The 24,331-nt window shown below is 38.6% G+C and overlaps 1 protein-coding gene across 2 annotated transcripts in view; it reads right to left on the bottom strand.

Moving 5' to 3' along the window:
* The window catches only part of nphp4 (nephronophthisis 4), a 189,503-nt gene that overhangs the window by 45,976 nt on the left and 119,196 nt on the right, over positions 1–24,331 (bottom strand). For both annotated transcript variants that reach the window (XM_058390447.1, XM_058390446.1), the window contains 4 exons: positions 21,283–21,434; positions 16,063–16,254; positions 7,800–7,978; positions 3,747–3,907 (listed from right to left, as the gene is read on the bottom strand). In XM_058390447.1, coding sequence (XP_058246430.1) covers positions 3,747–3,907; positions 7,800–7,978; positions 16,063–16,254; positions 21,283–21,434 — 684 coding nt within the window. The remainder of the gene's footprint in view (positions 1–3,746; positions 3,908–7,799; positions 7,979–16,062; positions 16,255–21,282; positions 21,435–24,331) is intronic.

Genomic DNA, 24,331 nt, shown 5'->3' with positions numbered 1-24,331 from the left:
GATAGGTGGAGAGAGATGATTCGCTGTGGCAACCCCTGAAGGGAAAAGCCGAAAGAAGAAGAATAAGTCAATTTAAATCAAACCCTGGTGCCATTTTGTGCCTCTTTGGTGTTCTTTGTTCAGGAGGATAAAATCGCTGCAATCGCACTCTGGTGCGGACCAGAACACCCGGTCTGACAATGAGGTTTTTGCACAGTTTCAAGCAAACTCTAAACTGCCTGAATGCATTGAGAAAACATCTCACTGTAATAAGTAACCCAAAGATCATGCAATGTTTTGTAGAATCAAGCTGCTGTAGCAAAACTGAGCAGTGAAGCACAAACTAAGCCAAAGGACAGAGCTGTAGACCTACAAAGCCTGCCGTGTGCTCTAGGTATTTAAATTGGCAAACAATAAAAGAAAACAAAATTTGGAAGTGATTAACAAAATGTACCTAGACTATGTTCTGACCTGACGTGGCCATCACATCCATGAGGCTGGAATCACAGAATCATCTAGAATGTCTATATATTCTGTAATGTTAACAGTTTCCTCCACTGGAATTAAGGGGCCCATACTTGTTCCAGCATGACAATGCCTCAGTGCACAAAGCAAACTCCATCAAATTATACGTCTCATATGGACAAGAGAAAGGGCAAATAGTATGTCAACATTTCTGAAAAGAGTAGACTGGCTCTGAAGAATAAAATCACCCCAAAGCTCTTGTCATACAAAAGGTACAATTTGATTTGTAATATCCTCTAATTTTCCTTCACTGACTCATTTTTTTTTTCTCCTTGCAGGCAAGTACGCTGTAAAGTGCCTTGTGGATTCTCACAGGGTTACTAATTTATCTTTTCAGCCATGTAAAGCTCACCTGAAGATACCTTAAAGTCAAATGCTAATTGAGCAGATTATCATGCTAATTCTTGCCCAATTGTACTAATAACTCAAACAATCTTATAGCATGGATGGGCAAATTGGTAGCCTAGGGAGAGCACATAAAGCTAAAGACAGACATTAACCCGAGCTCGGTATTGATACAAGAGCCCTGGTGCTGTGAGGCAGCAATGCTACATGCTGGGTCACGGTGCCATCCTGAGACATTACTGTACCAAGAAATGCTATAGACTGCAGCTATATATAAAGTCACCCTGCTTCCAGGGATTCAAGCACTTTCTATAGCTATATTAATGCACATAATTACCTCATTATACCTTTGCAATAAATTACATTTGTTGTCGCTTTTTTTTTAATTTTGTTAATTGGGCTTCTTGCAAAGAACTAGTTGGGGCTGGGCAGCACACTGAAGGTTGTCCAGTGAGCTGGTTAATGATTTGTCTATCCCTGAGATTTAACATGTATTGAGAATTCTTTCACTTAATGCTCTCAATTCTGTTTTCACATTTCTTAATTCAACCGCTTCATGACATGCCTTCAGAAATATCTGACAGAATCGGATCCATGTTCTACATGCACTGCATTATTGCAATTGAGAATGCGATCCTCTAGCACACACTATTTCTGGGTGGTAAATATATGCAATCAATTTAATTTTGAATCCATTTATTTGTGCTTAGAAAATAACATCATAATGCACATTCTATATGCAAGCAATAAAAAAGCTGAATATTTTAAAAAATTTAAGGATTTTTCCAGCGATTCACCCTAGCTGTTGACTAGACACTTGACACACACCAGACAAACAAACCAAGACAAGTGTGATTGCAACAACCTGTCCACATGTACTCCACAGCTGGGTGACAAATGCCACAATCTGATGACAAGAGGCTAAAGGCTTATCAGAAGTCTGATCTGCCCCCGTATGTTTCCTGAAAAGGTCACCGTGTCTGTTCGGTGCTGTCGTTTTTGACGAGGTGGACACAGAGGTCCCTGCATGTGTTTTACTTTTGTTCTGTTATTCAGCATCTGCTGTTTAACATGTGCCTACTGAACAGGATGCCAGCACTGGGCACTCAGCCAAGCGGAGTAGTCATGGACTAAAAGTCTGGGAGTGTTACCTAAGAGAGCTGTTTAAATCCATTACCCAGAGCACTCAAATCCATATCTCATTAATTCTGCAGCAGTTTGCTGTCTCTGCTCACCTGGACAAAGATCAGGCATTAAACATTCATAGCACTGAGGGACTGGGAAGTAGGCAGTGTTCAGGACAGTTTAACACCCGACTGCAATCGGATCAGGATGAGAATGGAAGCCAGACTCTCTCTCAGACACTAGATTTGCCTGACTCAGCTTTTAGTGATGTATAGTGATAGATAATGAGTTGGAGATAATGAGTCTGGTGGATATTTTAAGGACAGGAGTAGGATCTAAATCCAGGATCATATTGTAAGGTAAATCCAAGTGAAATACCAATGCCAAGCAATGGGCCCCTGAGCAAAGCCCTTAACCCCCACTGCCCCAGGGGTGCTGCATCATGGCCGACCCAGCGCTCTGGACCCAACCTTCAAAGATGGGATATGTGAAGAAAGTATTTTACTGAGCTGTAATGTATATGTGAATAAAGGCTTCTTCTTTTTCGTCGCCTTCTTCTTCTAAAATGACATTTTATACAAATATACAAAACTTGTTGCAAAATTTCTTGTTATTGTTGTGGCAAAAAAAAAAAAAAAACTTTGCAATGCAACTTTGCTGAAAAACTAGTTGAATTGGGAAAATGCAAGTACAATATTCTTCTTTTAAAATCTTACCAGTGAAGAAACAGATGTAATTACTTTCTATGATAGCTTGTTGTGATGATGCCGCTCAAAGAGTCTCAGCTCAAATCTGAGGAAAACCTCCTATCACAGTGAAAAATTAAAAGCTTCACAGAATATTGTAGTGATTTTGCTTTAGTTACTGTGATGGTAAAATCCTGGAGGGACCAAATAACATACTAGACCATGAATATTAATATAAACCTGTGCTTTGTCTTGCAGCATTAATCAACACCTTTGATGAATCCGATGGTATAATTATCTGTTAAAAAAAATGTTCGAAGAGTAACCGATCTGAGACTGAGAAATCCTTTTTTTTTGTAGTTTTGTTATGCCTGGATAAGTGGTGCTTCAGTGAGCCTGTATCCAGGCATCCATCTAAGCTGTCCATCAAGCAAAGTGGCGGGTTAATTTAGTAAATAATAAGTAATATTTTTTTTTGCTGTTGTTGGATAGCTGTCCAAATATAATGGCTGCACTTCAGCTTTGGAGTGGTTGTAGGTTGGACCCATCTAAAGACATTATACAGAATCACACTCTCTAATAAGAAAAGTTTATTTAATCTTGTTTTCTGTATAAATTCTTTGACACGTATTACAGCTTAGATTTACTTTGAAAGATTTATATCATGTGGACATTATTATTATTATTATTATTATTGAAGGGAAGAGTTCAGAACTGCACCCTCTCTGTCAGCTACATAGTTTCCACTCTTTATATCTGTACTGATGTTGATGTCAGTACAAGTTTGTCTCATGCAGCCATATTTTATGCTAAAATAAATTTGAAAGATCTCACTGTTCCTCCAACCCCCAGGTCCACTCACCCGTTCAGCTCTACGCGCGATTGTAACTTGCCTGTACGTCACTTCGAATAAAACCATCTGCCAAATGAATAAATGTAAACGATGTCGGAAAAGGAGCTCTGAGTCACGCGCCCTCAGAGGAAATGACTGGCCACCTGTCGCTCGCTAATGTGAACATGGTTTAAGCTGTGTTAGTGTAAATCTGCACAGTGGCTTAGCGCGTCTCTGGTGTGTAAGCGGTGAACCTTCAGCGGAACGGCGGCAGAGCCGATGAGCAGTAGCGAGTCGCTGTCCCACACGTCTATGTGCAGGGTGTGCAGTGCCAGGTAGCGGAGGAACCAAATACGCTCGCCGGGCTTGAGGAAGGCAGGATCGACACGGTACTGCAACTGCAGTCCAGGAAGACCTGAAAACACCCCCATACACACAGACAAAAGAGATATTGAACAATGAAAAATATATATACGGCTTCAGATATAGAACTGCATCGTTAAAAATGTTAACGATTTGTTATTGTGAAAGCTCTTGAGGGTCACTGAAGATCCCAGCAATGTACTCTTTGAAGAATGAGTAATTATGTACACATTAAACCCTGCAACATCTACAGCTTGTTTATGAATGCATAATGGTATAACACACAGTGTATATAATTAGTGATGTCATGGTAACTGCAATACTGTAACTAAACTGGTTCTAAGAATTTATTCAACAACACTTCGCTCATTGTTTTTTTTTTATTTTTTTTTTTATCTCTAATCATCATACTTAATTGTACAAATCATAGCAGAAGCATTAAAACACAGCACTGACACCAGTAAGGACTATGGAGGTGTATCAAGATACTACTGTTTAATATTCACTGTGAGCTCTAGCTCTTCTTACAAACTAGGCGGCAGCACCAGAGGATAAAGCTGGCGAACCTCACTGCCGCAAAGCATGCTTACTTAATAGTCCAAAATGTTAAGCTAATCAGGAAGAAGTGTTTTACGTGTCAAACTCAAGGCCTGCAGCCTCTGGAGTTACTGAAAGCACAGAGACATATATAACTAATAGCACACAGACGAGAATCATTATCAAACCTGCCGGTTGGACATGCCTCCTTACCGTCCACAGGCTGATGCTCGACCATGCCCCGAAAGCCACAGTCTCATATAATGTCTTTAATGTTTGGTATCATGTCTGCTGTCTACATAACCTCCAATCAGTCAGGCACACTTAAACATGACTCACACATGCCATCTGACCCATAACGCTGAGTTAGCTTCTGAGTAAGCACACACGTGTCCGGAAAGCCAGGATCAAATCCTTAAGGCCTCACGTGTAACCCAGCCCAGCTTTAAAAATGGCCTCCTACACACACTCACATCCTTTACATTCCCTCTCTGTCTTGAGTAATCTTCAGCTGAGTATTTCAACTGGCTGAGTGGGAGGAAGATCTTTCCTCACTGCTGCTGCCACCAATAACACACAATCTATAGCAGTAATATATATTTTTATAGCCTGTATCCCATCCACATGAAGAGGGCAAGTGAGAGTATGGGGAACAAATGACACCCCATGTGAAGCCCCGAAAATTTCAATTGCAGCGCATTTTCTTTTTCGTTTCTCTCTCTCTTTCTCCATTTTCTGCTCTCTGTCCTCCATGTTCTTTCCCCTTCTCCTGCTGCCTGTCTCGGTTTCTCCATTCCCCCTCACTGTTCGCACCATTAACTCTCTCAGCAGGCAGGCAGAGGGCTGCTGGGATGACAACGCAGAGCTGCACACGGTCTCAGCTAGACACTAAGTCAGAGATGAGGACAGAGCGAGAGGAGGAGAGGCAATGAAGAAACATATACACACTGGACTGTAAATGGACACAGAGCTAGTTGTTTAAGGGCTTTGGGTCAACAAATGTTCATAGGAGCATTTTGAGGGGTGTCAGAAGATGCACCTTTTGCCAGTGATTTGAATAAGAAGAATGCCGGTGCGAGATTATGTCTAGAAACGTTGGTTAAGAACTGAGAAAAGTCAGGAACTCTGGCTCCTTAGGACATTTTTTTCTTTCCATAGTTGCCAGCAAGCTAGTAGGTTCAGTAGGCTGCTGATGAAGCAATCACAGCCATTTTTTCATGTGATACATGAAGCCAGCCAACTTTTTTTTTCAAAAGTAACACGCTGCCCTCTTCCACATACATGAACTCACAGATGGCCTTGATTGGCTAGTGCTGCTGTGATTGACAGGGGAGAAATTCTGCCATGCCTCCTACCCAGAAAGCCATTTTTCTGCCTTGGCTGTTGGCCACAGATGGCTGTGTCATCTTCAGGACACAAACTACTGTTATATCAGCTTTTTCTTGATGTGCACAGATGACAATGAGGATTTTCTGAATCAGTAATACACAAGAACACAAGCTTGGCACAAAGCTGTCATAGAACTGTTCTGCATATTAAGAGAAACCACACAGAGATGCTGTCCCAGAATTGAGAAATATTTTGTGGACAAAACACCAAAATCTTAGTCTAAATTATTATTATTTTTTAAACCGATAGCTTACCGCCTTTATTATTGAGGTCACATACAGATTGTGCTACATTAGAAAGTTTTTCCAAAAGAGTCTAATGACTAACTACACAGACCCTGGGAACTGAAACACACTGTGTACAAGCCCATTAACTGGACAGACAATTTATCAAATTGCTCAAATGTGGGATCTCAGTAAATCAGGGCCTGTCAGAGTATACACAGAAATACACACATTTTACTTTAAGGACGCAGATTTGTGGCCGGCATTATAACAGCACTCTGGCTATGATGAAATACAAAGAAATTTACTTTCTTAAATAAAAATAATACAGCCACTATAATATATTATAGGAATATTATTGGTAGGGAAACCTGATAAATATTGAGACTGAGTTTTTGAATATACATCCCAAACTGTCTGAAAATGTGAGAAATAATAGCTAGAGGATAAAGCAGCATTTATATTTCTGGGGGAAAAAAATAAAAATAAAAGTCTGCCTGAAACACCCCTTCAACAAACCAGCCATGCATACTAATGTGTTTTCTAACTGATGCCAGAAATGTCCTTGTGAAAGCAGCCTAACCACACACACACACACACAGAGCGTTTGTGTGTGTGTGTGTGTGTGTATGTGGCTGCTGCCTATCACTGCCCATTCATTACTGCAAAAGGTTGAAGCACTGACTTCATGTATAGCAGGCAAGCAAACACACATCATGGCTCCTAATGACTAAGGAAAAACAAAAGCAGAGTTTTATTGCAGCCTTGTTGAGTTTTGGGTCACAGTTAGTGCTAATAAATGGTGGACACACCAAGAGAGGCTAATGAGTGCTTCTGGCAGGAGAACAAGCCCACCCTGCCAGCTTGGGTGTCTCAATAACAACAAGAGCATCACTGAGTCATCCCGCTTTAGTTCTTTTCACACTCCTCACTGGCTCCAGTGTGGCCCGGGAGTTATCTTTACAAATAAAAGCTCTGACACATCGACTGATACTGTTTACCTTCGGAAAAAAAAAAAAGGATTTTTCCTGAAATATTACTTGTGTGGGAAACCCTTGAAGTGAACTCGTGTGGGTTTCAGGTGATTGGAGAGACCTCTGGTCATATTAAGCATCGGGTGGCTGTTTTCTGATATTCCTTAACTCTCAGCTGCAGAGAGCTACAGTGACCATATACTCATCACGTTAATGTATCACATCACACATTGCTTCATGTATCATTCCACTTAATGAATATATACACTCACTGCCCACTTTAATAGGAACACCTGTACCTCTGTTCATTTTTGGAGCTATGTTAGGACTTTTTAAATCAAAATGCAAAAAAATTTAAGCCTATTTCAATTCCTGGTTGTAACACAAACTGTACCACCATATGCATTCATTTTGTTGCACAACGCACCAGTTACCTGCCAGCTTCCAGATGCTTAAAATCCCATCCAATTTTGCAAACCCAGATAAGTTTGGGAAGCATGCCATCTTTGTCAGGCATAACTTCAATGTGTTCAGTTTGTGATGTTTTCTAACATTTTTTTATTGTACCTCTAGCAGAAGCCCTAAAGATTTTATACAGAACAACAGAGTATTGCCCTATTGGAAAGAGTTGTTGAAACTAAGTGTCCATAATTATCCAGTGCAGAATATATACACGTATAGATCATGTCCGGGAATAAATATAACTTTTGCTCTAATATGAGAACAGATTGTACAGGTAAATAATCATAAATACTGAGTAGAACACAAGGGTAAAACAATGCTGAATGTTTAATGGATGTGGCATGATGAGGAATCTCACCTGATCCAATGCTTCCATCCTTGTTGGTAACAGACAGAATGCAGGGGTAATCAGGTCTCGAACTGGCCTCAGAGACCACAAGCCTGAGGCGCTGTGTGGTGACGTGAGGGAAACGGTATAGCTGAAAGGTGAAGTGTACTGTGCTTGGCCATTCCATATTCACACCTGCCTGATGGACCCTGGAAAACAAGGAGTCCTTGGTAAGCAAAGCTGCCATAGGGTCAAATGTTTGCAGACACCTGGCCATCACCCCTATATGAGAGCCTTCTTAAAGTGGAAAGCACAAAATTGTTCCACTTTAAGTGGAACCTAAACCCAGGGTTTGAGTCTGTTCTGGCATGACAATGCCCCTGTGCACAAAGCATACTCTATGAAGACCTCAACTGACCCTGAAATCCTTTGGGATGAACTGGAACTGCAAATGTGCTAAAGGCCTCCTCACCTGATATCAGTGCCTGACATGACTAATGCTCACAAATCCTCACAGTCATGCACCACAATCTAGTGCGAAGCTTTGCAGGAGAGTTTGATGGTCTGGTTTTCACAAACCGCTGGAAATATAGTGTATTTTTCTATACTCGAAAATAAACCATAATTCCTATTGCCTTTGCAAAATGAACATTCTTAAGCAGCACACCTTGATGCTGCAACTTCAGCACACTTTTCCCTATCAGTATCGGCTGCAGTATTACACACATTGGCCAAAGCTGCAGAAATATTTTTTTTCATTAAGCTGATTAATAAAGCATCATATAACTCAAGCACAAGATATCAAAGACATACAAAGAAAAATATAGATTTTAACCAGACTCTAATAAAAATTATACTTTAATATTAGGACAAAATGTTCACCAATGCTTTAGTTTGGTACTATATTTGAAATATGAAATATTTTTGGTTTAATAAATAAATAAAATGTATTTATACCATATATATTCATTTATTTCTCTAAACAACTCATTCCCAGGAGGGACTTGTATGGCAAATCTTCCACTTAGTTTAACTAAAAGTGTTTTTTATTTTTATTATTTTTTTTTAAATTAATGTATTGTTTTTCTCTGTGGTTATTTAAGAAAACTTATAATATCTGATATTGTGAAAAAGTCTGTAATGAGACATTTAACAGTATTTAACATTTGGGAAAAAATGTTTTTCCGCAATATTGAAGACCTAAAAACAGAAGAATTTTATTTTTTTAACACTTTTCTATCTTATTAAAATATAATTGAGTAATTGAGTAAGTAAGTAAGTAAATAAATAAATAAATAAATAAAGGCTTGTGAGTGAATGTGTGTTTAAAATGGGATCATTACTGTTACTGGAAATATATGTTTTTTGTTTGTTTGTTTATTCTGCATTTTTTTTTAAAACACAGAACAAACAAACAAGCAAAAAAACAACTGTCACAGTAAATAAAAAGGACAGAAGCTGAAAGTATTAATGGCCAATGGTGTGAACAGAAGCTGTTATGATTTACATCACTGTAAGTGCAAAGGCTTTCATCACAAATAAAAATTCCTCCCTCTATGGAGGTCACTAAAATTCCCACATTCCAGTGTGACATTATATTTATGATCTCATAATTCTGTCAGAATGAGTGAGTAAATTATAACACAAGTTTAAACCATGTGGTGCCTCAGCAATTCCTGGGCACAAGATAGATTGTTTTCTTGCAAATGCACTGCTCCTTGGCCTTTAGCTGTCCCGGGAAAGAAAAATCAATATAAATACAGTTAGGTGTGATTTGTTGAAGTGTGCTTTTCCCTCTGGATCTGTTACCCAAAACATGACTCAACATAATGAAAATTAATTATGTCCATTATGATCCAGCAGTGCTTTATATAACCAATGTTCACTCAGCCTTGCCTTCTTTTCATCGCCATATGGCCTTGCACCGAGCACCGAGCATTCCCCACCTGGATTATACTAAGACCAAATAAATATATAAATAAAAGAAGTGAAGGAAAAGAAATTAATCAATGACTGTGGTGACATTTCTGAGCTGAGAGGGCTAAAGAGCATCTCTCTATTAGACAGGATAAATTAGAACAAAGAGACAGATTAAGGAGGGATGATTGCTTTCTTTGCCTTCTGTGGGAAGATTAGCAATCTATCACTTACCATTAGATAAAGGCAGAATTGAACACACACACACAAACACACACACACACACACACACACACACACACACACGCCCTCACACACTTATGCGTTCATACACGCTGCCTCAGAACACACATATTTACATATTATTCACTCCGAATGCCAGTTGACCTCTGAGCCAATCATCCAAATTGGATTCATTCATTATAGCAATCTCCTTTACAGCATGCTTCTCTTATTCTTAATTATATCACAGCTGAATTCTTGAATCTGGTGTTGATTCATTTTCTATCTGAGCAGCTCTGCTAGTGGTTCCAGCTGCGAAGGCAAGTCACAGTTTTAAATTTGATTGGCCACATACGCAACCATACACAACAAACATTGTAAAATGGTCCCAATAAACCCTGACACACAGACACACACAAAAGTTCCATGTCCATGAAATAAAATAGAATAAAAATACAGCAATAACAGAACTGCATTAGAAGAGTTAAGGTTGAAATAAACAAACAAACAAAAAATATTATCCCACAAAAACCATGTGCATAAAATAAAACAAAAATAGAATAACAATACAGTAATAATAGAACCACATAAAAAATAGTAAAGTTTGAAATAAACAAAATTGTTAACAATCAAACAAATAAAAAATTTGAAAAGAATAGAATATAAATACAATAATAATACAATTACAATTGAATTGAATATTCTCTTATGAAATTGTTTAAACATAATTCCACATAATATCCACTGTCCATGAAAAAAAAAAAAATATATATATATATATATATATATATATATATAAATTCATTAATTAGGTATTTTAATAATAATAATAATAATAATAATAATAATAAATTACATTAAAATAAAATTCACCTATCCATGTAGCAAAGGGAAAAAAATAAAGAAAATATAAAATGATGTTATATAAAGTCATACTGTTTCTGCCAGATCGGTGACAGAAGCAGTATGTCTGTATGAATAAAGCGCAGATGTGTGCAATTTTTCATGTGATATTCAGTATGCTGTGTAAAAATCCAGCTGAGATAGTAAGTGTTGTGCAGCAGGTGTTGTTCTATTAATATGTTCATTATAATACATGAGCTCAAAGCATGACTATATTCTTCAAACCGATTGGATAGAAACAGTGTATTATATTTATAAAAACACACAGCGCAGGCAGTAGCTCTAAGCTGGAACATGATGGCATTATATTAATGCGCTTGATAACGGTTACTGTTTCTATAATAATATGGTTTTTTTTCTGTCAGATACTCCACAAAATCAAACAAATAAACAAACAATACATCCAACCTGATTTGATCACTGAATAAAACTGATATGTGCTTTGCAACAAACACAACACCATCCCGCTATACTAGCATGCATTTTTTAATTTTTTTTCTTTGCGTTTTTAATTTAATACTATGGTTATATTTCCATCAGTGCTAACATCCTTGTGAGATGTACACATAGATGTACAATGGTACATGTTAATACTGCAAGAACAGCTCACGCTACATCATTTCATCATGAAATTAGAAACTTGTTTAAGTTTAAATGTAAGCAATGATATGACATTTTGTGAAGAAATAATATTTTAAGATTTTTAAATATAAACTAAATGTAACATTTTGTTTCTTTTACAAATATCTGACTAAATATTCCTGTTTTAATAAGTGTACTAAATAAGGTCTGGAAACTTTGGGATGTTTTATATATATATATATATATATATATATATATATATATATATATATATATATATATATATATATATATATATATATATATATATATATATGTGAGTGTGTATGTGTGTTTGTGTGTGTGTGTGTGTGTGGGGGGGGTTATAAAGACCTGAGGGTAGAAGAAAGCTTACTGAAATAAACAAAACAACGCAAAACTAAATAAAATAAAATAAAATAAAAACAAAAAAAGTAAAATAAAACTCAAGTAAGTAAAATAAAATTAAGTAAGTAAGTAAGTAAGTAAGTAAGTAAGTAAATAAATAAATAAAACACTTTCAATTATAATTAGGTAATTAGAGTATGTAATGTGTAAAAGCCAGTATGTCACTTTTCCCCTCATGGGATGCGTGTTGCAGCAGTAAAAACTCTGCGTTTATGTTTTACCTTGGATAATGTCCTTTCTATCAAGCCAGGACATATATTAAAAAAAAAAAGTCCCACAGCATCATGCATGGCTATATATAGTCTATTACGGATGGCTAACCAGAAAAAAAAAGAAGAAAAGAAAAATTGTGAAACTCCCCAGGCTTATCTGTTTTCACAAAGCACAGGGTAGAGCAATAAAAGCAAATAATGTCCCTCGCTTTTCTTTCTCATACTGAAAAAGGCTGAAGACACGATAACATAAGAGAAAGAAGGGCATGAGCCCATACATCACTTTCTCATTGCTATGATATCAGGGAAGTGCTGTGCATTTGTGATGTTTTTGAGGGGGGGTGGGGGTGGGTTGAGTTGGGGGGGGAGTCAGTGCTGTAGGTTACAGAGACAATGTTAACCAACACACTCCTCTGCCCGTGCCCCTTGTACTGTACAAGCTGACAGGATGATGTGTTTGTTAGTAAGACAAAGACAATCACTGGCTAAAAACAGCCTGACATGCTAGCTGAGCGCTGAGCGCTGAGAGCAGGAGACTCGCACAGAAAGGGTGAGGGAAATGGAAAAAGCTTGTCACACTCTCTGAAATTTGAAGTTGTGAATATTTTAGTTCGCTGCCATACCCACCTGAGACTAGGCCTACTTTGTAGCTTTAAGGATTGCTCCAGATTGTCCTAGCTCTAGTCTTAGTGATTGAATAACAATGTAATAAAGAGATAATAACAATGTCATACATGTGTCTCAATGCACACAAAGCTAGAACTTCTGGAACACCAGATTGACACCACACACACACACACACACACACCATCAGACATGCACAAAAACAGAAACACACACAAGCTCATACCCACACACACACACCCCATCAGACATGCACAAAAACAGAAACACACACAAGCTCATACACACACACACACACACACACACACCCCATCAGACATGCACAAAAACAGAAACACACACAAGCTCATACACACACACACACACACACACCCCATCAGACATGCACAAAAACAGAAACACACACAAGCTCATACACACACACACACACCCCATCAGACATGCACAAAAACAGAAACACACACAAGCTCATACACACACACACACACACACACCATCAGACATGCACAAAAACAGAAACACACACAAGCTCAGATACACACACACACACCCCATCAGACATGCACAAAAACAGAAACACACACAAGCTCATACCCACACACACACACACCATCAGACATGCACAAAAACAGAAACACACACAAGCTCAGATACACACACACACACACACACCCCATCAGACATGCACAAAAACAGAAACACACACAAGCTCATACCCACACACACACACACCATCAGACATGCACAAAAACAGAAACACACACAAGCTCAGATACACACACACACACCATCAGACATGCACAAAAACAGAAACACACACAAGCTCAGATACACACACACACACACACCCCATCAGACATGCACAAAAACAGAAACACACACAAGCTCATACCCACACACACACACACCATCAGACATGCACAAAAACAGAAACACACACAAGCTCAGATACACACACACACACCATCAGACATGCACAAAAACAGAAACACACACAAGCTCATACACACACACACCCCATCAGACATGCACAAAAACAGAAACACACACAAGCTCATACACACACACACCCCATCAGACATGCACAAAAACAGAAACACACACAAGCTCATACACACACCCCATCAGACATGCACAAATACAGAAACACACACAAGCTCATACACACACACACACACCCCATCAGACATGCACAAAAACAGAAACACACACAAGCTCATACACACACACACCCCATCAGACATGCACAAAAACAGAAACACACAAGCTCATACACACACACACACACACACCCCATCAGACATGCACAAAAACAGAAACACACACAAGCTCATACACACACACACCACCAGACATGCACAAAAACAGAAACACACACAAGCTCATACACACACACACACACACACCCCATCAGACATGCACAAAAACAGAAACACACACAAGCTCATACACACACACACACCATCAGACATGCACAAAAACAGAAACACACACAAGCTCATACACACACACACACACACCCCATCAGACATGCACAAAAACAGAAACACACACAAGCTCATACACACACACACACACACCCCATCAGACATGCACAAAAACAGAAACACACACAAGCTCATACACACACACACACACCCCATCAGACATGCACAAAAACAGAAACACACACAAGCTCAGATACACACACACACCCCATCAGACATGCACAAAAACAGAAACACACACACCATCAGACATGCACAAAAACAGAAACACACACAAGCTCATACACACACACCATCAGACATGCACAAAAACAGAAACACACACAAGCTCATACACACACACCATCAGACATGCACAAAAACAGAAACACACACAAGCTCATACACACACACCATCAGACATGCACAAAAACAGAAACACACACAAGCTCATACACACACACCATCAGACATGCACAAAAACAGAAACACACACAAGCTCATACACACACACCATCAGACATGCACAAAAACAGAAACACACACAAGCTCATACACACACACCATCAGACATGCACAAAAACAGAAACACACAAGCTCATACACACAAACACACACATATGCACACAATCAGACATGCACAAAAACAAACACACACAAGCTCATACACACACACACAAACGTGCACACAATCAGACATGCATAAAAACACGGAAATACACACACACACACACACACGCACACAATCAGACATGCATAAAAACACGGAAATACACACACACACACACGCACACAATCAGACATGCATAAAAACACGGAAATACACACACACACACACGCACACAATCAGACATGCATAAAAACACGGAAATACACACACACACACACACGCGCACACAATCAGACATGCATAAAAACACGGAAATACACACAAGCACACACACACAATCAGATATGCACAAAAACAGAAACACGCACACGCTCATAGACACAAACACGCACCCAATCAGACATGCACAAAAACATGGAACTATACACAAGCACACAAACACACACACACAAACCAATCACATATGCACAAGCACACACATGCATGAGTGTACACCCTCACACACACACACACACAGACCCTTTTCAGCTTATGTTTCAGACTAATAATGATCTACTGAGGTGAAGCTACATTTTTCCTGAACAGCAAACACCTGATCAGAAAAACTGTGACCCTTTCTTTCAAACCTAAGCACTAAAGAAACACTAAAGTTTCTGTTCGCATTCATTCAGCCTGGGACTGAGTTTGTAAAGTACCCTCTCATGACTGACAATAGAAATGTCACCAAATTGGCTGAAGGATATTACTCTATTGGAGATGGAAACTAGTGGGCGTGTCACTCGGTGTAGTCACCGGACATGCCCGTCACTGGTTGAATGCTTTTTTTGGAGTATTTTGAGTATTTGTGCATGATATTAAACTAAACTAAATTGCTAAAACGAGTATTCAAATCATTGCATCTCTTTTTTTCAAGGTTAGCTGCCATTTGCAATAATGTTAGTGTCATGTCCTAAATATATAAGCCCTAAGAGATTTTTCTTCCTGGTTGGCATTTTGGTTGAGGCTTCAGCAGGCAGGTGAGAGATGAATCTGTAGCTGGATGTCAAAGGAACAACTTTAATCAAAGTGTCACACGCTTCATAGGGAGAGATAGAGACTCTGTTTCTGTCTTCTTTCACAAGTGAAATGGCAAATCATTCCAATGATGATTTATTACCAATGACCAGAATTATTATTGCTTCCTGTCTCAGAGCTTCAACTTTTTTTTTTTACTTTGGAACTTTTAATAGTGCTCAAAACGTTCACATTCTCAGTAGACGTCTGCGACATAATAATGAGAAGAACTCATTCACTAAGCCTCGTAGAGTAAAAATACACAGATATATACATACCTGCTAAATGCCAGGAACTGAAGGAGGAGTGTGTTGGCCTGCAATGAATCGGTCTCTTCTCTGTAGGGGTCAAAGTTCACAGGCTCGTCAGGGTCGAGAAGCTCGGCCACTTGGTTGAAGTCGTCACGGATTTCAGGGAAGCGGGAGGAGAAGAGATGAGCGAGGAAACCTCGAGAACTCGTCCTGTTAGAACTGGAGGGAGAAGGAGAGCGACTGTGATCAGTGTGTAATACACACACAGAAGGAAGGAAGGAAGGTTTTCGTTGGATTTCATATCCATTGAGAGCTGGAGGAAAAGGTACGAGCTCTGACGCGTGCCATATGGTGAATAGAACTGCACATACTGTACATTACATCTCCTCCAAAAGTATTGGAACTGTCACTTAATTTTTTTTTCTTTTATTTTATTATACATTTAGGTTTAAAGATGGAAAGATGACCGTCTTCAGAGACCTTGCTGTTCCAATACTTTCAGAGTGGACTGTATGTTTAATGTAAGGTAATTGTGGTAATGTTCTAGCGGTAATGTTCTAGCAAATTCATATACCCTGTATACTGCATTGTTTATTTATTTATTAAACAGTATTCAAATAGATCAATACACATCCATAAATCTCCATTTGACATGTGAAACGCCACCACACAGAGTCCAAAATGCACACACTCAAGCTACTAAAACATTTTTTTTACAACAATTCAGCATTCCCGCACTGCAAATCCGAGCAAGTCCGAGATAACAGCTCCTCAACAGCTCCAGCACAGCACTTAAGTGAGCATGAAGAAGCCCAAGAGAGGCCCATGAGAGTAATGAAAACAGCCCGAGGGCCAGAACATCTTTCTGCTTCTAATCCATCTCCATTCAAATAATGATCAGACTCCTCCTGCATGTCGGAGCTTTGATTTCCAGGCGTTAGATGAATGAATGTGTCAGGCATGCATGGAAAACCCCTATGCAAGAAAGCAAAATAGTTCTGTGGAGGAAGAAGAAGAAAAAAAAACCAAACACAGGCTTGGATCCTGAATTACCCCATCTGTCTCACTGCATGCAATTTCAAAGTAAAACTGTATCCCACTCAAGATGACTGGACATGAATAGTCATCGTATTAAAATAAATAATGTGTTTTGTCGAGCAAAGTGATTGATGGCTGGTGCAGTAACACCACCCGCGAGATTGCGGCGCTGCTGGCCGCTACACCATGCTGTGGAGCTGGAGCTACATGATGCATTATAAACAAGAAAGCACCATAGAGTACAAAGGCTTCAATGAACTTTCATCATCAGTAGCGGTGACGGTGCAATCAGAGAATAGCATTAATGACAAAAACAAACAAACAAACAAATAACGGTACACATTATAGAACAAACTGCAACAATTGATGGGAAAAAAAACTGCAATATTATGCACTGAGTCAGAGTTTTGTTTGAGTTTAAATGCCAGCTAAATATTTTCATCCTCCACAAATAGCTCTAGCAGTTGACCTACGCCCTAAAGCCTTGAGATGTATCAGCGAATACGCTCAGCGATCTTCTAGTCTGTTCAGAGGTGCAGTTATTGACGCTTAAAAGTGTTTAAAGACCTATATATATATAATAATGCTCCATGCACAAAGATAAAAAAAAAAAACAACAACTGTTTTTCTGCCCCAGAAACAGGTCAAAATGATTATGTTCAAATTATATCTCTAATTATTCCTTGGAGCAATCCTATGGCATGTGTGGTCTGACCTTTTTATTTTTATTTTTTTTAACTAATCCTCAAACCCAAATTTTAATTCTTACTTGCAATAAGTTCTCATTTACTGTCTGAGGCACAAAAACAGATTTAATCTTTTCTTGTTATGTACAATCTAATTGTATATAGACATAAAGAAAAAAAAAATTAAAAAAATTACTATGAAATCTAGCATTTAACAAAGCACCATGTAATACAAAAAAAATAAAATAGGTGCATAATTTTTTGGTTTTAGAAACAAAACTATATGTAGCGAGTACCATTCTTTGTGGGTGGTGGATAAATAAAATAAAAATATTCCCCATGGTCAACAGTGCAAGCCCACAACGGCAGAAGACACAAACTCCATTTAACACAAGCTAGAGTAAAAGTAAGGTAAGCAGTTTCACATTACTAACTGCTACTAAATTCAGACAGCACGCTTTTTACCTGAGGTTATGAAACCTTAGCACTATGTCTGCGGCGTTAACCCTGCATACTAATGAGTATAGTGTTAAACAATTGCAGTGTTACAGCTAGATGCTTAACAAACAGCAGAAAGAGAAATTAGAGGATTTACATTGCAAAATTGGAGAAGTGGTGATATTTTACCTCACTGGTGTAAAAGCATGATTCAATTCAATTCAATTTTATTTGTAGAGCGCTTTTAACAAAGAACATTGTCTCAAAGCATAAGAAACAACAAACATATAAACAGACAAACAGTCCTAGATGTTCTCCCAAGTGAGCAAGCCTGAGGTGACTGAGGTATGAGGAAGAAACCTTGAGAGGAACCAGGGAACCCATCCTCATCTGGGTGACAGCGGAGTGTGTGATTATAAATTATTCTAAACACCGGAGAGTGTGATATGAACAATGTGCATTTATGTATAGTCAATTGTGTGATGCAGATACAGCAAATGAGAACGTTAAGCCCGGGTTTAGAAATACACATTGTGAAAACAACTCAAGTTAACCCTGTAATATATATGCAGTATGAATCATGAAGCAAACTTAGTGAGTTTCATTCACCCAGAGTTTACAATAACACAGGGTTAAGTATTTTAAGTCTGAACAACCCTAAAGAGTCATGGAGTTTTATCATTTTTGTTATTCGTTTCTAGTCACCACTCTTGAATGGCTACTTGGACTTGTTTTTACAGCAAATAGAAGGGAACGATTTCCAATAGCAAATGTTGTCTTGGCTCGGTTTGAAACTAGGAGATAGTGAAGCACATCAAAGATTCAGTTTATTCCCCTAGAATGAGAATAATAAAAAAAAGAAATAATAAAAGTAGGAAGACAAAGGTTTTGTAGTAAAACACATGGCTTTGTTGCTATCTTTGTAGTTTGTGCAGCTATGTCCGGGCACTAATCATAGTAATGTTTAGTAACTCAATAAAGAAATGACCTATAGCTACAAACAACAACAATGCTGCTGGGTCTTTTATGTCGCTCGGGATAAGGGCATCTGCTAAATGCCAGAAATGTAAATGTCTAGAAATATAGTTAAATAAAGTTATATGCGGTATATAACCATAGTTATATACAGATATAACTATGGCTGATTGGTGTATAAACAGTAGCATTAGCATTGTTGCACACTTCACTGTGTTGCATTCTTTAAATTAGTCAGCTGTGCAGGATTACACATGCCATAAGGGCTTAAATGTAAGCCTTCATGGTTTTGGTGCATCAGCATGTAGAAATTCAGTATCTATTATATAGGATCTCAGACCATTTTCTTCTGAAGCTCTCATTTCTCAGTTTCATGCTCAGTTAAAATCAACTCCTCCACACAAGCATCTGATAACTGCTTTTTTTTTTCCTCTTTAAAAAATGGATGATCCAAAGATCTGGAAAAGGAGTAAAACACTGCCTTTGGCCTCAGTGATGGTGTGCAATAAGTGCGATATGAGATTTATGACGGTGAATCTTTTCTAGAAGTGAGCTTCGTTTGCCAATGCAGTCGCCGAATACAGATGAATGTGGCGTGCTTGCACACAGCAGCAGTGTGAATAGCATGCACAGCCTCCAGCAGTAATCTAAGTACCGCTACAGCGTGAAACACCCCCACACACACACTCACACACACGCAAAGGCACACAAAGACACACTATGACTTTCAGCTCAATAGCGGTGCATTAGTGTAAGAGCATGAGTGAGTTCGTGTCAACGGTATAATAAGTATGCGATGATCAATAGCATCATTTGCTGGACTCGCTGTATATAATTATTGGGTTGAAGCCATTATGCCAACTCTTCCATCAGTGGTTTTTAATTTGCTGTATACAAAGCAGGAAATAATACAACATGTAGATCACTACAATTTTCCACAAAGTTAAGCAGACGACTTATTAGCCGCATCTTTCCCCACGCCTTGTTTTGAACACAGCTCTAAGGGCAGTCGTGTATTTCTAGTAATAAGTGACCTTTAAGAAAACGCATGGAAAGCTAAAGAAAAGAGCACCATGTTAGATTTGCATGCTTGTTCGGAGATGACGTGATGTATAGATTTTATGTATAAGCCGGTGATGAAATACAAAGTATGTAGTAACTTCTTTTATAATAAAGTAAAAATCAGAAAAAAATTAAAAAATAAATAAAAAAAAATACATTATATAATTCAGCACACTTCTCTGTAGGATGTAGGTTTCTTTCTTGGGTAATAAGAACTATATTAAGAGCTTGTGTGGGGTTATGAGGTATGTAATATAATGCAGACAACGCAGCAAATATATAAAGAATCTGTGTTTCGTTTTTCACTTCACACAGCAGTTTTCTAGGTGATGAACACCTCGTGTTCATTTGTTGTTTTGCTTTAGCCCCGTCTCCACCCTGTCTTGTCACTGCATTGTTACCTGACTGTGTTCACCTGTTCGATGTCCACTTCTAGCTGTATCTTGACTGAGCTAGATTTCCATGTTTTCCAGTCCTGTATTGTCCATGATTGTGACCCTTGGCTATTTTTTCCTAGTTAGATTCTCCTTGGTCCATGCGCTTTAACCTCCCCGCTACGTACTTGGATTATGATTAGCAAAAGCACACAAGTTAACACAGTTGTATCCTGTCTCTCACCACACATTACAAGCTAAACACTTTATTTACTTTTTTTCCCCCAAAGTATTCTAGAAATAACAGTAAGCCCTTAACAATACGATGCAATTATCTATGTGTAGTAATTTCTCTGTAAAATATGTGCCTTGAGATTTGAAAATCATTTTCCAAACTTTTCTGGAAATTAATGTTATTGCTGTATGGCTTTCCGTGGCATTCCGGACTCGATGACAGCGCTGTTCCTCATTCTGAACAAATCAAAATGTTTTCTTTTTCCTACAAGTAATATGAAATATATTAAGCGGCACAACACTGGCATTGTATTAGAATAATTGTCTGTATGGAACTACAGCAAAATGGATTCCGTGTTATTAAATGCATTGATTCCAAAGTTATGTGTGTGTGTTAAAGCGTGTGTGTGTGTGTGTGTGTTTGTGTGTGTAATACGAACCCAGATGTGTGTGTTCCCAGTGTGATGACAGGAGCATGGACAGGGGTGAAGGTCAGTTCGTGTAGATCACACTCTTCCTCTGGGGCATCCCTCAGTCCCTCTCTCTCCATCGCACTGACTTCTAGGTGTGCTATGCCAACAGGAGGATGCACCTGACACACACACACACAAAAAGATACATTAATACCACATCCGTTCGCATATATAATATGATATCAATGCAAAATCTGTTCTGGAAAATTGCAGAGCAACACATAGTTTGTTTCAGGTGTACAATGTTCAAAAACAGTGATTATTAAAAAGGTTTGCATCATATCCAGAGGGGCTTTCAGAAGTACAAAGGCCAGCCGAAAACTTCCAGAAGTGCAGAAGTAAACAGAAGCGCACTGACACCTTGAGATTACAGGTCTGAGCCCTTCTGCTCAAACGCTCCACACACAGCAGCAACATTCTTTATGAGTGTGTGTAAGTGAGCAAGTCATTTATTTATAAAGCACATCCTGAAGTGCGCTTGTGTGTGTACTGCTTTAAAACCCTGAGGAACATGGGTCTAAGAGTGCGTAGAAGTGTGTGACCCTTGCTGACTACACACACACACAACTAAGCTTACCAAACAGAGCAGCAACATTAACCAAATATTTAAATGTTCAACAGATCGATCTACGTTTTTAGATTCAGACATTTCCAATTGCTTTCAATGAACTGCATAATTCCTAGCATTTACGGCTAAAATGTGGAAATTAATAATAAACAGGGAGTTTAACCTGAAACTTCATTACAGCATTGACTCACATGTTCATGTGCTCAGCAGCTACCAAAGAGAGTTACTGTTAAAACAATATCTATAGTTATAATGGATAACATCTATTTCTGAACTTGGCACCTGGACCAGGGAAAAATAAATCTCCCATTGGAATACTAGCAGATGTGAAAATGTTTATATACCTTTACTACATCACAATATTTAAATATTTAGCTTTTGGAAAAACTAAGTTTGTTTGTTGTTTAGTTTTAGGCCTGTCCTTTTACTGCGCTGTTACCTGACTGCGTTCACCTGTTCTATGTCTAGCCGTATCTCAACTGAGCCTTTTTTTTTTACTAGTTTTTCATTAGAATAGGGCACTGGTGGCTCAGTGGTAGGTTTCTCGCCTGCCATGTGGAAGGCCAGGGTTCGATTCCCAGCCAGTGCCCCCACCCCAGCCACTGTTTGCATTGCCGGTCCCAAGCCCGGATAAAAATGGGAGGGTTGCGCCAGGAAGGGCATCCGGCGTAAAACCTGTGCCAAGTTGTTGTGCGGAACAGTTGGTCCGCTGTGGCAACCCCTCATGCATGTAGGGAGCAGCCGAAAGATCATCATCAACAACAACAACTAGTTTTTCATTAGAATATCCTCGATGAACTGTGTCTGCATGTGTATTGACCCCCACTATGGCCTCAGATTATGATTACGAAGAGCAAAAAAAATGAACACAGTTGTATCCTGTCTTTCACCAAACATTATAACAAGCTAAACATTGGAAACATTCACCCGAAGATGTGAAAAAGTTTTTAACACCTTTACTACATCAAAATATTCAAATATTTCATTTTGAAGTTTTTGGAAAAAGGTAGTGTTTATCCTGTAAAAAATCTTTCAGTCTAAAAATATAGAGAAAAATATTATCAGTAGAAAAAAAAAAGAAAAGAAAATGTATTTTAACTTCTGTCCAGCTATTTTATTGTTTTCTAACATTTGTTTCACCAAATGATCTACTGACTAAGCTACTAAGCTGTGAAGACTTATTCAGTTTACTTTAATTTCAGCAAAGTTAAAACTACAGATTATAGGATATTTTGGTTAAATAAAAAAAAAACATATACTTTTTGAGTCACAGGAGAAAATTGTACTTTTTGGACTTTTGCTGTGAGTCACCCTGAAAGTCAGTTCAAATGGTATCCATAATAAATCAGCACTGGTTGAAACTGGGGGAATTTTTTTCACACACATACACGATATTGCCAAAGGTTTTGGGACACCCCTCCAAATCATTGAATTCAAGTGTTGTTTTTCAGGGGTTAGAATTGGCCCCTTAGTTCCAGTGAAAGGAACTCTTGATGCTTCAGCATACCAACTTTGTTGGAACATTTTGGGGATGACCCCCTTCCTGTTCCAACATGACTGCACACCAGTGCACAAAGCAAGGTCCATAAAGACATGGATGAGTGAGTTTGGTGTGGAGGAACTTCACAGAGTCCTGACCTCCACATGATAGAACCCCTTTGGGAAAATTCCCATAAACACACTCCTAAACCTTGTGGAAAACCTTCCCAGAAGAGTTGAAGCTGTTATAGCTGCAAAGGGCAGGTCAACTCCATATTACATTCATGTGCATGTAAAGTCAGGTGTCCCAAAACCTTTGGCAATATAGTGTATTATACATCACATCAGATACTAAGGATGTTCAGATGCTCAGATGTTTGAACTGATGCACTGATTTAAATGTCAGTGACAAAAATAAATTATTATATTGAAAAAAACAATAGAGAACTAGTGTGTACAAATAATTCATATAATGAATGACAATGCAAGGTGATTTGCCCAGAACTCAGATAGCAGGTCTTAAATTTAGGTAAAAACAACCTCAGATGAACAACAAATGGCATACAGTATATAATACCAAAGGTTTTGGGACACCTCTCCAAATCATTAAATTCAGGTGTTGTTTTTCAGGGGTTGGGCTTGGCCCCTTAGTTCCAGTGAAAGGAACTCTTAATGCTTCAGCATACCAAGACATCTTGGACAATTTCATGCTCCCAACTTTGTGGAACAGTTTGGGGATGACCCCTTCCTGTTCCAACATGACTGGTCCATAAAGACATGGATGAGTGAGTTTGGTGTGGAGAAACTTCACAGAGTCCTAACCTCAACCTGATAGAACACCTTAGGGATGAATTAGAGCAGAGACTTTGAGCCAGGCCTTCTCGTCCAACATCAGTGCCTGACCTCACAAACGCGCTTCTAGTGGTATGGTCAAAAATTCCCATAAACACACTCCTTAACCTTGTGGAA

This window comes from Hemibagrus wyckioides, linkage group LG05 (assembly GCF_019097595.1).
Source record: "Hemibagrus wyckioides isolate EC202008001 linkage group LG05, SWU_Hwy_1.0, whole genome shotgun sequence".
Taxonomy (NCBI): domain Eukaryota; kingdom Metazoa; phylum Chordata; class Actinopteri; order Siluriformes; family Bagridae; genus Hemibagrus; species Hemibagrus wyckioides.
Note: the sequence above shows the minus strand (reverse complement) of the source record. Positions and strands in the feature narration are given on the sequence as shown.